General features: G+C 38.2%; 1 protein-coding gene across 1 annotated transcript; it reads right to left on the bottom strand.

The window, feature by feature from the left end:
- Positions 1–1,222: 1,222 nt before the first annotated feature.
- On the bottom strand, positions 1,223–11,981 carry ftr01 (finTRIM family, member 1). The gene is made up of 7 exons (XM_087240480.1): positions 10,379–11,981; positions 10,092–10,187; positions 8,285–8,518; positions 8,053–8,212; positions 7,878–7,940; positions 4,046–4,919; positions 1,223–2,060 (listed from the first exon to the last, which is right to left on the bottom strand). Exons 1-6 carry the CDS (start codon positions 10,961–10,963, stop codon positions 4,384–4,386), a joined length of 1,674 nt encoding a protein of 557 aa, XP_087096606.1. The 5' UTR covers positions 10,964–11,981; the 3' UTR covers positions 1,223–2,060; positions 4,046–4,383.
- Positions 11,982–17,026: the final 5,045 nt, after the last annotated feature.

The raw sequence follows: 17,026 nt of genomic DNA, 5'->3' as shown, positions 1-17,026 counted from the left end.
AAATGTGTTCAAGCTGTAATCAGTGATGCTGCTAATGCTGTTATTTAATGGAGGTGTTTAATCTGTTTTAATTCAGTTGGTTTGGTGTGAGGCAGTGTCTGTATGTGTTTATGTCTTTGTTCTTTCCTTCAGTGATTTGAGCTTGTCTACAGCAGCTGTTCTTCAGTGTCTGAATTCATTCATTGTGGTCATTCACTCTGTCTAGTGGACTAAACTAATCGACTAATTTAGGGACTAGTGAATGAGGGTGTATAGTGAGATTTCAGACACTCTAAATACATTCTGGAAAACAAAGGTTAGATCTGTCAGTTATTTTCCGTATTTTGTACAGAAATGAGCTGCTGATTGTTGAACAGATTTTCACTGTGGACTGTACAGACTTTTACGGTTAAAATCAACCATATTTTTTCAGTGCATTGAACATAGTGAACAGCATTTTTCTATTGTTTCACTGTAATCTTTCTCTTATGATTCCCATCTAATGAGAGCGATTGTTGTGGTTTGCATCTTCCTTCCTCTGTTGTTTTAAAACAACAACTAACCTATTGACCAAAATGTGGTACTGCAGAAGCAACACAACTCCCTTTCATTCATCTTAAGCGAGATGTTTAAATTTGAAAACATACTTTTTTTCTATTTTTTTCAACACAACTCTTTTGGTTTTGATAGACAAACATAAGTGAATTGTTTAATTTAAACAGTTACATTCTTTGGACCAACTAAAGCCATAATCCATTTTTTGAGTGTAAAGCTTTTAAAGAATTCCCAATGATTTAGTTTAATTTGGAGCAGCAAGCACATCTACTATTTTTTATTTTTATTATTAACTAAAGGACAAAAGCTTTTCTTTGACTGCTTTAAAATGTGTCCGAATGCATTGACCCAAGTCAATTAATACAGCACTCTAATCATAGCTCGAAGAACACATTTTGTGGCAAAAAAAAACTACTTGTGAGATTATCAGGGTGCACGTATACTGTAGGCAGCATGACATAATGCAAGCACTGTATTTTCCAGAGTAAATGAGCATCCTTCTCTGACGCAGCTGAAGGGAGAAGATGTACATGAACAAAGTCAGGCAAACGTCTCAGGACCCTTCCTTGCTGTCTACGGAGGATCAGAGAACTCCAGGATTTCATTAAAAATTTAAATGTGTATGCTGAAGATGAATAAAGATCTCAAAAGACTTAAATGACATGAAGGTGAGCAATTAATAACATCATTTTCATTTTTGGGTGAACAAATCCTTTTAATAGCTTAACGATTATGAAAGTTGTCAATGATGAGACTAAACTGTGAGATCACATAACATTTCCATTATTTTATTTGGAAGGAAAAGAAGGATAAAACACAAGGACATAACATACTTATCAGAGTTAATGTTCTACTTATACATTTCTATTTTGTTGTTAAGGTTATTTTCAACTCGAACTCATTCTGAAAACGTACCACTATATACATTTCTGGAGAAAGCCAAATACAACCCAGGAGGTAAGCTTTTTTGCAGTTTTTTTTTTTTTGTGAATCCACCAGAAGCCGATGTGTACACTTTTTCAGATCTCATTTTGCATGGGTGCCATTCGCGCCTGCTGTTTTCACGTTTATTCACCACTGTCAACTGACTGACTGACCAATCAATTGACCTAAACCCAATCAATCATATTTGTAAAAGCAACAATCTATCTAAACAATCTATCTAAAACCCACTTCACTAAACCCAATCGACAGTTTTAAAAAGTAATCCACAAAAAAAAGTCCTCACTTTACAATGTTTTAAGATTTTACCACGTTTTCAACCTGTTATTTACTTGTTAATTTTATTTTATTCTGTTTTTGTCTTATCCAATTTCTGGAACCGATCTTCGCCAAACTTGAACCCCGTCATCATGGTCAACTCCTTTCTGTGTCTCAAGTCTATTGACGTACATGACGAGCTACTATACTTGACAAACTGGTAACAGAGGGACAGCCATTAATACGGAGGTAAGTGGTCAGCTGGTAGCGTGAAAAGGAACGATGTCATACTGCCCCTTAGCGTTCGTTTTAAAGATGAAAAGCCGCTTTTCCACTATCGTGCTGAATCGTTCTTTAAACAGAACTGTTCCATTCCGTGCCAAACCGGGCCAGACAGCACGGATACGGTTTCATTTTCCACTGTCGTGCTGCGACAAAGCTCTTTAAAACATTACACAAAACGCATCAGTCGTTGCCTTGGTAACGCAATGTAAACGGCTCCCTTTGTTCAATTAAAGTTAAACAAGAGCCGAAACTATTTTTTTTTCATAAAAGCAAAAGCAACCATGTGACTAAACACTGTTATGCCGCTCTATCAAATAGGGGTGCTAAATGTGCACCCTTATTTATTTATATGTTGCGCAGCTCTGGCTAAATTTTATTTGGAGGGAAAATTACCAAAATGTAACGTGATGATTGAAAATAATTGGAGGGGAAATAAATAATATTTAAAATCTCTGAACATAACAAAAAAAATAAACAATGATAAGACAACAATAATAATGCATTTGCATTATAGTGGCAGAAATATAATTTTGGACAGGCCTTGTCAAAGGTGAGCGGGCACTTTCACTAATAAAAACACAGCACATAAATGATTTCATTTTTAACAATTAATTAAATTACACTGCGTTTTTATATCAAAAGTTGATAATGATATAAAATATACTACATTTTGATGGTAAAATGAAACCAATTAAGCGCTGGTTGTTATTTGTTTTACTATTCAAACATTAAATAACGAATGCGGCAAGTGAAAAAAAACGAATATGAAACAACACATATATTGCAGGATTTAAAGCATTTAAAGCACTATTATATTTAGCAAAATGCTGCTCTATTATCTTTTTATTTTAATCATTTTATTTTTATTATTATAATAATTGTGTTCATAATTAACTAACAAGCTGTAGGCGAATTATTGCTAGACGTTTTAGAAAATATTTGCGTAGCTATATTAAAGATCACCACAAAAAAACAAAAACACAGAAACATGTTACATAACATGCCTCATAAATGTCATATAACTTATGTAAAACTGAATCATATAATTGCCTATAGCTGAAATGATGAAAATTGCTCATTTTATTTTTATAAAACATTTGTCAAAACGTAGCTATTGATATTTTTTGAGTAAAAGCAATACTGACATTTAAGAATCCATATTTATTTAATTCATTCATTCTTTTGAATTGTTTATTAGTGCATATGCTGTAATATAAATCATACAACAGTACCTTGGACAGTTACAGTGCCGCTCCGTAAAGCTTTCAAGCAAAGTCTTTTGGACGGCCGACATTACAACACGAACACGCCGTCCTTCAGGTGGTCTCGCCGGTATTACAAGCTGTCCTGGCTTTGAATTAAAAAGTGCAATTATTTCCTCGTTGTTAAAAGAGTCTGCAAGTTCGTGTTCCATGGATATAGTTATGTTGTTGTGGAATTTGGACATCGACGAGGCCAAGCGTGACTTTATTCGCTTTATTCGATGCGCAGCAGGAAAAAAAAGTCAGCAGCGCAAGTCGCTGGCATGTCTCTCCCGGATCAGAGCGAGTTTTGTGCTGTGAAATACAGCGCTGCGTGCAATAAACTCACTTTCAGGCAGGCGAAGTAGGTCTGTATTCAAGTCAATAAAACAATAACTTTAATGAATAAAATATCTTCGTAAGAATGCTGAGTTATTCACTTCTCTGCCAGAGACTGCTCCATGGTTTAAAAACCCTTTTCAAACTGTATCGTTTAGACCTGGATCATTATTTTATATTAAATGTACTGTAGTTTATTGAGGATGTCTGATGACTAACACGCTTCTGCTGAGCCAGCTGTGGTAGCTTAGCAACCGAGTCGCGACGTCAACACACAGAATCTGTCAGCACAGTTCAGCACGGTTGTCTAACCGTGCCGAGAATTCCGGGCCGAGAACGGTTTGTAATCGTGCCGCGCCGTTCCAGGCTCAGTGGAGAAACAACCGTAACCGTACCGAAGTGTTCTTAGAACGGTTTGGCACGATAGTGGAAAAGCAGCTAAATACAGCCATACGCACTACTGCCTACATAATTTGCAATTTCCAGAAATGTATATAGGGCTACATTTTCAGAATGAGACTATCTTGGTTATATTACAAATTAAATTCCTGCTTCAATGTTTCAGTACATACTAACAGTGATTGCACCCCCTACTGGAGATTTAGTTAAAGGTTTACATTGACATGTTTGCGACAGCAGACTCATACTACGATAATGTAAGTAGAAGCTACAGTACATCAGTCCTTAGTGTTTGTACACATTATATACAATTGTTACTGCTTGTGTGAGAGATTCCCAATAAAAATAATCAAAGCTACATCATGTAACATGCCAAATTTCTCTACTATGTTGTTAGATGACACAGTTTCACATTTGAGCCAATATTTAAGCCAAACCCAGGGTATAGAGGCTGAGTGAATGTGGTCTGGATTGTATGGATGAGGGCCATAGTCTCAGAGACGCTGTAGAAGTGCAGAGTTCCTGACCTATGATCCACATACACTCCTACTCTAGAGGATGTGGAGGACACAGGGATTTTAGTCTTGCTCTTATTGTGCATGAATAGGTAATTGGAGGGAGAGCAGTACAAACCCCAGGACTGACTATTGAATCCAAACATATCTTCATTAAACAATGCCTTTCTGCTGATGCTCTTATATGACACTGATATACACACACCATTAATTCCACTCCACTCAACCTCCCAATAACAGCGTTCCGACACACTCTGTCTACACAACACCTGAAAACTCCCATCAAATCTTTCTGGATGAGCACGATACTGCTGGGGTGTTTCAGTGAAACTGACTGCTTTGTTTCCCTCAGACAGACGAAGGTAACGGTTCACTGTCTTTGAATCAAGAGTGAGCTGACAGGAACCTAGAGAAGATAAAACACAATTACTTATTAGAATGCTTATGTGTGTGTTTAAGTGTGTGAATAAATTAATATTTCTGTGTGTGTGTGTGTACATGGTTTTTTCTATTTATACATTACTTTGCAAATGTCATTCACCCCACCACCGCCAAAAAAAAGGTTTAAAAGTTGGTTGTGTTTATATTTGTATGTAGCATACAAGTTTTAAATATGAATTATTTTTGTCATTAATTGTAATTGTACAGTGAGATTATTGTCTGCACAAGAAGTTTCACACAGAGATCTGATCATCATCCAGTCTGTCTGGACTGAACAGACTGAAGCTAACTAAATCCAGAAGAAATCTGGCAACATCTCTAAGATGCTTCAAAAAACCTACCTGTAAAGGTACAGTACTATTTAAAGTTGTTGGCACTTGTGTAAAAATGCTGTAAAATGAGGATGTTTTCAATCTTTTGTTTATCAATAAAACATTTAATATTATTAATTAATAACAATAACAATAATAATAATAATAATAATAATAATAATAATGATATAAATTAAATAACATTTGGTATGACCACACTTTGCATTTAAAACACTTTGAACACCTGCCCATGTTTTTCCAGGTACAGTAGGTTTTTTGAAGTACTTAGAGATGTTGTCAAAGTTCTTCTGGATTTAGTTTGCTTCAGTCTGTTTTGTTTTTTTCATGTTATTGCAGACAAACTGAATGATGATTAGATTAGATCTCTGTGTGGAGCACTGGCTGTACTCAAACTCCTTGTTCAGATAATAATCTCACTGTGTAATTACAATCATTACAAAAGGGGACTGTACATGTACTTGTAAAATTGGGGGTGATCAGCAATGTATTTAAGGTTTGGTTGTCTTTATAAGATGCAAAGCAATGTGTGCTCATGCTTGTAGAAAATCATGTTATTTGTTCATATACCTTACTTTGATTATAAACAGCTCAGCTAACATGAAAATAGTTCCTCCAAAAGGCCTGCTCTTAAGAGGCTCTGATTGGTCAGCTAACATGATGTGATTTGGCTCCGCATCGCCACATTACGCCCCTATGAGCACACGTGTTAGTGCTGTGTAAACAGTCTATGCATGTAATTGATAAATTTTAACAAAAAAAAAACACTTACAGCAGGGGTGTCTAAACTCGGTCCTGGAGGGCCGGTGTCCTGTAGAGTTTAGCTGCAACCCTAATCAAACACCTGAACCAGCTAATCAAGCTCTTACTAGATATACTAGAAACTTCCTGGCAGGTGTGTTAAATTGAGTTGGCGATAAACTGACCTGGGGCCTCATGTATAAAGACTTGCGTGGAAATCATACTAAAACATTGCGTACGCACAAAGCTGTAAATGTGCGTACGCAGAAAAAAATTCAGATGTATGAAACACTGTGTACGCCGAATCACACGCATATTCTTTGTACATCCGAATGAACGTGAAACTAAGTGCAACATGCACGAGCGCCAAAAAACCAAAAACCAAATTGCAAGAAAACCAAACGAAAAAGCAACAGCAAAAGCAAGCAAAAAGAGAAACTTTGAACAGAATGTGAATTGGAGGTGCTGCTTTCGGAGGTAGACCAGAGAAAAGCGGTGTTATTTGCAAGTTTGTCCTCCGGAATTAACAAAAAAAGAAAAAAATAGAGTGGGTAGAGTTTAGCTGATGCGGTTAACACAGTTGGGTCTGAACATTGCACTGTGTGGATTTAAAAAAGAGATAGTGAGATGTATAGGGGCAAAATGATGTAATACTCTTAACAGTCAGAGTGGTGCAGCTAGTAAAATGCATATCATCATATTTTGACATGTTCGAGCATGAACTCGGTTCGAATCCAGCGTCTGCTGGATTCATTCATATCAGATTTTGCCTATTATTAATCAAGAGGAAGACAAGTAGGAATCATTAATAAATCTGTGCATCATATTTTATTTGCACATTTATTGAATGGAAATGTTTCTGATTCACGTAAATTCATCTTCAAATGGTGCCTTTTATAGCAATGTGCGTGCAGTCGATCGATCCCATTACATTGGGAAAACAGGCGACCGCTGCAAATTGCGCTTTAATATTTGGCTGGTCAACTGCATGGTATGGAAACCTTATATACCTGCTAGATGAACCCGTCTCATACAGCTGCCATTACACAGCTCAAAGACACTTTGTAAAGTGCAATTTAACACAATTGCCTCTAGGAGTCGCCAATGGAAAAAAACACAAAAAATGTGCGTACCCCAGCCATAAAGCTGGCGTGGAGCTGCGCACAATCCCACATTCATTTCATCATTAGTAAATCCAAACGTGAGCCATTCTGAGTGTGATACCTGGCGTACGCAAAGTTTTTGTGTGTACACAGCGTTGATAAATGAGGCCCAAGGACACCGACCCTCCAGGACAGAGTTTGGACACCCCTGACTTACAGGTTGTGGCTAATAATCCACAGCTTCGTCGGTTGGAGTAGTTTTTAGCCGAATCCAGCACAGAACTGAGATTCTGGTAGTTCTCCTTTGTAAAAAGGTTAGCTGTATATATTTTTATAATTCTCTAGAACATAATTAAAATTAAACTGCAAGCATTTCTCTCTTTGTGTCATGTCCTTTGAAAGCCCAAGTACAGAAACAGTGTATGGACAGCGTTTTAGCTTTCTCTGCTATAAATGCATGTAACTTTAAGCGTTTATGATCTCATTAACCCGGAAGTATTTTTTTTGTAGTCCCCAAACTTGTTTGCTGTAGGCTTATCCAAGTTAACTCTGTAAAATCCAATGTCTCCCATTGTATTGAACTTTGTGCGCATTACTGTAAACTCGGAGATATTGTTTATGGTCACACAGCTACATTACACATCAACTAAAGTTTAAAATATGATATCGTAGTGAACCACCCCTTTAACATTTTTATTCCTTACATCATGAATTTTTTTGGACTAGTGTATGCGTGTGATAATGCCTTACTCTTGACAAACTGTTCCCGGGTATGAACTGATTCACTGGTGGGAGTCATGTCATTGCATGTCACTATGGAAAAGTAGCAGAAACACTTTAATCAATATGTAAATAAGCATTTAAAAGAAATAGACATTCTTGTATGTAATATCAGACAAAATAAAAGTAAATGAATATACTTTACCTCTATCAGAGAACTTTTCTAGCTCTTCTTTACAGAAACCCTCTAGTTTTTCCTTCAGCTTAGAGATTGACTTTACCACATCATGAAAAGGGATGAGGGAACTGACAGTGATGCCACATGTGTCTGTAGATTTAGGGTGTTCAGATATATACTGGAACATCTGCAAATAAAACATGAAGTCTGTCAGAATTCCTGACCACAGCCCTACCAAGTCTTGTATTTTAGGGTTTACCTGGAGGAAATGAATATGATTTTCTATGTGTGAAAGCTGCTCCAGCTTAGAGTCTCTCCTCCTAAGATCATCAATTTCCTCCTCCAGCTGCTCCGAGAGTTTTTCAACTTCACTCACTGCAGCCTTTTCCTGATCTTGGATCAGTCGTGTCACTTCAGATCGGCTTCTCTCAATGGTGTGGATGAGTTCAGTAAAGATCCTTTCACTATCATCCACTGCTGTCTGTGCAGAACACTGTTGACACACATAATACGATTGTACTCAGGACAACATTTCAGCAATAGCTTACGGACAGGTCACAAGGATGAGATTTAAACGCATCCAATTGCAAGAAAAAGCTTATTAGCTTAATTGCTTGGTACCAATTTCAAGGAGCAAAGGCTGACAGCAACTCTGGTAGCAAGGAATGCAAGATAACAGTCATGGGGAACAGCAGACCGAGACCTGAACAACTGAATGTTGAAAGGTGGAAAACTTAGTCCTAGGTCTCAATAATAGGTTGCAGGTGGCTTCACTGATTGGTCAGCTGACTAGAATGCGCTCTGTCAAGGAAAGGTAAACAAACACAGCCATGCGACAGACATACAGTAACAAAAGGAGAACATGGTGAAGGATTCGGATTTCTGCATTTCAATCCGTCTCATCTTAGACCAACGTTTATCCTTTACTCATCATCTTGTTTCTCATAATTTTTTTATTAAATATATATATTTGATCATTTGAATGAGTATTTAACTTTGAATTGATTTTAATTAATGAATAAGTTGCTTAATATAAGAATGTTCAGTGCATTTGCCTAACTCTTTATAACTATTTCCAGAAGCCACCAAACTAGGTCAGAGGTCACGGAGACCTTGAGTAAAGATTGTAAAGTGTCACCCATATGGCAACAAAATTCCAGTTTATCTCTAGAAAAGCAGGTTCACATGCTATAAACGTGTGTTATCGCCACACCGTATAAACACTGGGCTCCACACAATTCAATTAATCTACAAAATTAAGTGTATTGAACATAAAACACTCAAGAATTGTGTTGATTCAGCTCATTTTAAGAAGCATTATAAAAGATCTGCAGGAATCATCCTCTCAGTCAGTCTTCTCTTGATGGCTGAGGACTGGAATCAACTGTTTCTATTGTTATTTCTAGTAGTTATTACTATCTAAAATGTCTAAAGTGATTTTGCTATTTTTACGGTTAAATCTTTTAAAGTGATTCTACTTTTATTCAAGATAGACTTTGTATAGTAAGAATATAACTGCCTGAATGTAGATTATACCAGTTTTTAACCAGTGTGTGTGTGTTCTATTTCCTAGTCTATCTGTGTTTTAACCAATCAGGTTTGAACACCTGTATGTGTGACACAGTTAATGACGTTGTGTGAGAGTATAATTGTTATTGATTGGTGATTGTAAGCAGAGCGGCCTAGGAACTCTTTGCGAGTGTTGAACCTGGCTTCTGCTCATGTAACTGCAAACTATCTTCAGTAAACTTGATTTATTTATTTAAATATCTGACTCCGGCTCTTCTTCCTCTACCAGACTGGTCATTCTTTGGGTCAAACTGTATACTATCCCTACAATGGCTATATGAACCGTGACAGGACAGGGTTCTGTTTGGGTGTAGGAATTTGATAGGGATTACATTTTTGAACACGAATGATGTTCCAGGAATTATAAAATAGGACACAGGTATGTGTCAAACTATGCAAAATTAGGACTTGCATCAGGACACATATCATCACATCACTTTGAACCTTCAGTCAGCTTCAATGTGTTTAAAAGTATCCTCAAACGTTAGAAAATTCACCTTATAAGACTTCACAGCATCTCTTAGCTCCTGCAGCTCCTTCTGTCTTGCCTCGATTGCTTGCTTGAACTTTGTTTGGATTCTTCCCAAAAGCTTCTGTAGGAAAAGCAGGAAGATATACAATTACAACAAATAAACAATAATACCATTATTTATTAATAAACAATGATACTATTATTTACTACTACATTCCTTTTTAAATGACACCAAGATAACAATGTAGATTTGTGCGTTAGCATGTATAAGTCAGAATTATAAGCACAATAATAACTAAATTCAGTTCATACCTGTTTCTCTGTCCTCTCAGCTTCAGCTGTTACAGTTTCATGGTTTTTATGTTCGTCCATTAAACATCGATAACAAATGCACTGCAGGTCAGTACGACAGTAAATTTCCAGTGGTTTGTCGTGTTTTGGGCAGATCATCTCATGGAGTTGTCTAGTGGGATCCAATAGATTGTGTCTCCTGTCTTTAAACAGATTCTCGTGTTGTTCAAGATGGCTTCGGCAGTAAGAGTTCAGACACTCCACACATGACTTGACAGCTTTATATTTTCTTCCAGGACAGACGTCACACTCCACATCTCCAGGTTCAGCATGAGCATGGGCAGGACAAGCAGTTTGTAAGTTAGTCTTCTTTACTTTCTTCACCATCTCATCAATCAAGACATTCTTACACAACACAGGTCTTGAAGTGAAGGTGTTTCTGCACTGAGGGCAGCTATAAACTTGCTTCTGATCCTCCTGATCCCAGCAGTGTGTAATACAGCTCATACAGTAACTGTGTCCACAGGGAATGGTCACTGGACCCTTTAAGATATCCAGACACACTGAGCAGCTGAACTGGTCCTGAGAAAAACTAGCTTCTGCCATCTTACCTTGTGTATACACACACGATTAGATAGGTTCATATGTGTTTGACAACACAAGTTATCTCAGATGATGAGTTAATAAGTAATCAACTCCTGGTTCTGTAAGGTGTGACTTGTCCTTACCTTAGTACAAAGTCCACAAACAATCTTGGTTTATAAAAATTGTCCTTATTTGAAATACCTTTGCCCTTTATTGAAAAAAAAAAATTCTTTTTTTATATAGAAATATTTTTAAGATATTTTAACCTTTATTAATCAACTTCAATCAACTTTTATTTATTTATTTTATTTATATAGCACTTTACAACAACCACGGTTGACCAAAGTGATTTACACAAGTTAAAGAAAATTATAGAACACAATAGAAAAGGATACAATGCAAAGCAATACAAAAAAATATCAATAAAATCCAACAAACATTAAAACATAACAAAGACTCAGTGCTATGCATTAAAAGCCAATTTAAACAAGTGGGTCTTAAGCTAAAAAAGTGACAGGTCCGGGATTATACAAAGCTCAGTAGGACGGGTATTCCAGAGTTTAGGACCTGCCACTGCAAAAGAGCGATCACCCCACTGCTTGTATCTTATCCTCATAAATCGCTTAAAGTCTACAGGTGTCCAGGGACAGGCTCTACAATGGTTTAAGTCATACTTAACTGATCGTTACCAGTTTTGTGAATATTAATGGACAGCCTTCACAAGTCAGCCCAGTAAAGTATGGGGTACCTCAAGGATCAGTTTTAGGCCCTTTGCTGTTTACAATTTACATGCTACCACTGGGAGACATTATTAGAAGAAATGGGATCAGCTTTCACCGCTATGCAGATGATACTCAATTATATATTTCAACTAAACCTGACGAGACGTCTGAACTGTGTAAACTAACTGAGTGTATCAAAGACATTAAAAACTGGATGACCAACAATTTTCTTCTCTTAAACTCTGAAAAAACAGAATTATTACTTATTGGGCCTAAATCTTGTACACAGCAGATCTCGCAACTCAATCTACAATTAGAGGGATACAAAGTTAGCGTTAGCTCTACTATAAAAGATCTGGGTATCATATTAGACAGCAATCTAACTTTTAAAAACCATATATCCCATGTCACAAAAACTGCCTTCTTTCATCTGAGAAATATCGCTACATTACGAAATATGCTATCCATCTCAGATGCAGAAAAGCTAGTCCATGCTTTTATGACTTCGAGGCTGGATTACTGTAATGCTCTATTTGCTGGCTGCCCAGCATCCTCTATTAACAAACTTCAATGAGTACAAAATTCAGCAGCCAGAGTTCTTACCAGGTCTAGAAAATATGATCATATCACCCCAATTTTATCCTCCTTACCCTGGCTGCCTGTTAAGTTTTGTATTGAATTTAAAATATTACTTCTCACCTATAAAGCTCTAAATAACCTAGCTCCTGTTTATCTAACCAACCTTCTGTCTCGCTACAATCCAACTCGCTCTTTAAGATCTCAAAACTCAGGGCTTCTGGTAGTATCTAGAATAGCAAAACCGAGTAAAGGAGGTAGAGCCTTCTCCTTTATGGCTCCTACACTCTGGAATAGCCTTCCTGATAACGTCCGAGGCTCAGACACACTCTCCCAGTTCAAAACTAGATTGAAGACCTATCTGTTTAGTAAAGCATAAACTCAATGCATCACCTAGCATCTTGCTTATATACACTATGAACAGCAGCTACGCTAATTATTCTCTTTATTCTTTATTTTCACCAGGGGATACTCATCCTGAGGTCCACAGATTATGCAGATTCACTGATTGGATCCAAGACCAGCGACGAGATAATCCCAAGGTTTCCATATCCGGGACCAGGCCATATCCTGAGCTGCTGCTGCGCTGATGGTCATGGGGAGTGGAGAACATGAGTCTGATTCCAGCGACGCTCCAGGGACAGACGAGTCTTCGCTGAGGCCAGCTTCCAGCCTCCACCGCGGTGACTGAAGCTCTGCACAAGACTTTTGGCCAGCGGAGAAATTAAAATGGTCGTGCCCAACTGAGTCTGGTTCTCTCAAGGTTTTTTTTCTTCACTCTTATCAGGTGAAGTTTTTTTTTCCTCTCCCCTGTCGCCACTGGCTCGCATGGTTCAGGATTGGTAGAGCTACGCATCGATGAATTTGCTCTTCAGTGTTTGAACTCTCAGTAATGATTTTAAATCACACTGAACTAAGCTAAACTGAACTGAACTGAACTTAAACACAAAATACTGAACTACACTGTTCCAGTTACTATGACCATTTATGTGAAGCTGCTTTGACACAATCTACATTGAAAAAGCGCTATACAAATAAAGCTGAATTGAATTGAATTGAAATTGAACTGAGGGACTTCAGGCAGAAGTTGGTCAGCAGATCGCAGAGCTCTGCTGGGTTTGTGCATGTGCAAAACTTCACATAAATAAATAGGAGCAAGATTGATGGCATAAAAACAAACAACAAAAGTTTAAAATCAATTCTAAACTTAACAGGGAGCCAGTGGAGGGAGTAGAGAATTGGTGTAATGTGTTCACTTTTCCTACTGTTAGTTAACATGCGAGCAGCAGCATTTTGTACAAGCTGCAAATGATGAAGACATGACTGATTAACTCCAACATAAAGTGCATTACAATAGTACAAACGCGAACTAACAAAAGCATGGATGACTTTCTCAAGATCAGCCTTGCTCAGAAAGGGCTTGACTTTGAAGAGAAGGCGAAGCTGAAAAAAGCTTGTTTAATCACCGAATCAATCTGCTTATCAAATTTTAGACTACTGCCTAGTCTTACACCCAAGTTTTGACACATGACTGAGCCAGATGCACAGGAGATGAAACCCAGCTAGCAAAATTCATGTGGCTCAAATCCGGCCTACACCTGACACTTACATCCGGCCCACATACTGCATGGAATAATGGCACTTGGGCAGTTCCTGTATGCCAGATCTGGGCCACAATTAAGACATAGCAATATCACATATCAGCCAGAATTCTATTAAATGAACCAGAACTGACCCTATTCTGGGCCACAGTTTGCTTTTATTCTGGCCCAGATCCGGCCCACACCAGACACTTACATCTGGACCACATACTGAATGGAAATGTTGGCTCTGGGGCGGTCCACTTTTGTTTGCCAGATCTGGGCCACAAATAAAGCAAAACCACATGTGTTGCCCTTTGAGAAGTTTCACTTTAAAATATGTAATTATTTTATATGCATATTTCCTTTGTTAAAATGTAAAATTCATAATTTAGTTAATTAATCTACTTCATGTGTGAAAAGTAATACTTTTATTTTGCGTTATGACATACTTCCTGTTAAATCACTTCCTTTTAGTGTTCCTGGCTCTTTGTGGAACCCTTGTCAGACGTGCTCTCTTGGACAATCTAAACCAGGGGTCACAAATCTCGTTCCTGGAGGGCCGGTGTCCCTGCAGGGTTTAGCACCAACTCGCCTCAACACACCTGCCTGGATGTTTCAAGTATACCTAGTAAGACCTTGATTAGCTTGTTTAGGTGTGTTTGATTAGGGTTGGAGCTAAAATCTGCAGGACACCGGCCCTCCAGGAACAAGTTTGGTGACCACTGATTTAAACCATCTGCTTAAAATCATCACAGAGGAATGCCTTTTCACCATAAATTCTAATAAGAAGAGTGACAGTAAATGATCGACCTTTCTACGACTCTGTCTTCATTGGCTATGGTTTAACTCGGTGTTTAGTTAGTCACAATACATACTGTATGAGAACACTACACCACATATTAGCCAGAATTCAACCAAATGAACCGGAACTGACCCTATCCTGGGCCACAATTTGCTTTTATTTTGGCCCAGATCTGGCCTACAGCTTACACTTGCTGGTTGTGGCAAAGTTCAAAAATCCCAGCATGCATTGCAGAACTAAAATCATAGGTAAACTACTAGTAGTAAAACAATGGTACAATAGTAAAACAATGGTAAAACAATGGTAACATGATGGTAAAACAATGGTAAAACGATGGTAAAACAATGGTAAAATGATGGTAAAACGATGTTTCATTGACGATCATTGTTTTACCATTGTTTTACCATCATTTTACCATTGTTTTACTATCGTTTTACCATTGTTTTACTAGTGTACTATAGTAGTTTACCTATGATTTTAGTATGTATTTACTATAATTAAATTGTAGTAAAACGATAGTAAAACGACAGAAAAACAATGGTAAAACGATAGTAAAACCATAGTTTTACCATTGTTTTACTATTGTTTTACTAGTTTACAATAGTAAATAGTTTATAAATGTCTATAAAGTAATATTAACATTAATTAAAGCGTGTTTGAATCCAGAGTTAGCTGATAGTGATCTAAGGAGAAACACATATAAGTTTTTAACATTTGATATATTCTGAATGCATATAGAGTGAAACCAAGAATAAAAAATCTGACATTTTACAATCAGACGATTTAGAAAAAAGCAATATGATATCTTTTATTCATTCATTAATTTTCATCCGCTTTTCTGGGGCCGGGTTGTAGGGCAGCAGTCTTAGGAGAGAACCCCAGACTTCCCTTTCTACAGACGCTTCCTCCACCTCCTCTGGGGTGATCCCGAGGCTTTCCCAGGCCAGCCGAGAGATATATTGCCTCCAACGTGTCCTGGATCCTCCCCGAGGCCTCCTCCCAGTGGGACATGCCTGGAACACCTCCCTAGGTAGCCGCCCGGAGGCATCCGAAACAGATGCCCGAGCCACCTCATCTGACTTCTCTCAATGTGGAGGAATAGCGATTCTATTCCAGGCTCCTCCTGGGTGACAGAGCTTCTCACCCTATCTATAAGGGTGCCCCCTGCCACCCTGCGAAGAAAACTCATTTTGGCAGCTCGTACCCAAGATCTTGTACTTTTTGTCATGACCCAAAGCTCATGACCATAGGTGAGTGTAGGAACACAGATTGACGGTAAATCAAGAGCTTTGCCTTTTAGCGCAGATCCCTCTTTACCACAATGGATGGTACATCGACCACATTACTGATGCCGATGCATCAATCCACCTGTCAATCTCACATTCCTTCCCTTAATAGTGAACAAAACCCCAAAATACTTGAACTCCTCCACCTGGGGTAGGGACTTTCCTCCAACCTGGAGATGGCAAACCACCTTTTTCTGGTGCAGCACCATGGCCTCGGACTTGGAGGTGCTGATTCTCATCCCAGCTGCATCACACTCAGCAGCAAAACACCCCATGTTTGGTCCATGTTTGATGAAACCAACAGAACAACATCTTCCCAAGGCTGCTCACAGAATTGGTGGCAAATGGCAGCCTTGCTGGAGTCCAACATTCGCTGGGAGAAAGTCTGACTTATTGCCAGCAATGTAAACCAAACTCCTACTCTGTTTATACAGGGATGAGACAGTGCTTAACAGAGCACCTCTAACCCCATACTCAAGTGTGTATTAGTTGGGCATACTTCCATGAACCCAAAGCTGGTCCAGTGTAACCACAGCCTGGACAAAAACCTCATTTTTCCCTCTGAAACCTAGGTTCAACCATCGGCCAGATCCTCCTCTCCAGTACCCTGGCATAGACTTTTCCAGGGAGGCTGAGGAGTGTAATCCCCATATAGTTGTAACACACCCTCTGGTCCCCCTTCTTAAAAATAGTGAACCACCACCCTAGTTGCCCAGTCCAGAGGTACTGTCCCCGACCTCCATGCGATATTGTAGAGACGTGTTAGCAAAGACAGCCCCACAATATCCAGAGACCTAAGATACACAGGCAGGGTTGCTTTGCCACTGTGGAGCTTGTATGACATTCATTTTCAAGAGTTCACACTTAGCTTTTGCTTGATACTAATTGTATGTATGGATTTCTTCAAAAATGAAATGCTCAGACGGCTAGATCTGCACTTCCAGACCTTCCAGTGCCTCCTGCTGTTTGAAAGATCGACTAACCTGAATGCAGCTGCTATGAAATTGTAACTTAAACAATTTTTCTAGTATAAAATATTACGCTATGATTGAATGCATTATTATATAAGATATTAAACATACTAGATTTTGATTTAATGCAATAATTCTGTCGTA

Source organism: Danio rerio, chromosome 2, assembly GCF_052040795.2.
Source record: "Danio rerio strain M-AB ecotype USA chromosome 2, GRCz13ab, whole genome shotgun sequence".
NCBI classification, from domain to species: domain Eukaryota; kingdom Metazoa; phylum Chordata; class Actinopteri; order Cypriniformes; family Danionidae; genus Danio; species Danio rerio.
This window is presented reverse-complemented; position numbering and strand designations above follow the sequence as displayed.

Bases quoted from the DNA above. Each gene is read 5' to 3' on its own strand.
- ftr01 (XM_087240480.1), bottom strand. From the start codon at position 10,963: ATGGCAGAAGCTAGTTTTTCTCAGGACCAGTTCAGCTGCTCAGTGTGT. The intron at 10,188-10,378 runs GTATGAACTGAA...CTTTTCCTACAG, and splicing joins CTGAGAGGACAGAGAAACAG to AAGCTTTTGGGAAGAATCCA. The intron at 7,941-8,052 runs GTAAAGTATATT...ACTTTTCCATAG, and splicing joins AGAAAAGTTCTCTGATAGAG to TGACATGCAATGACATGACT.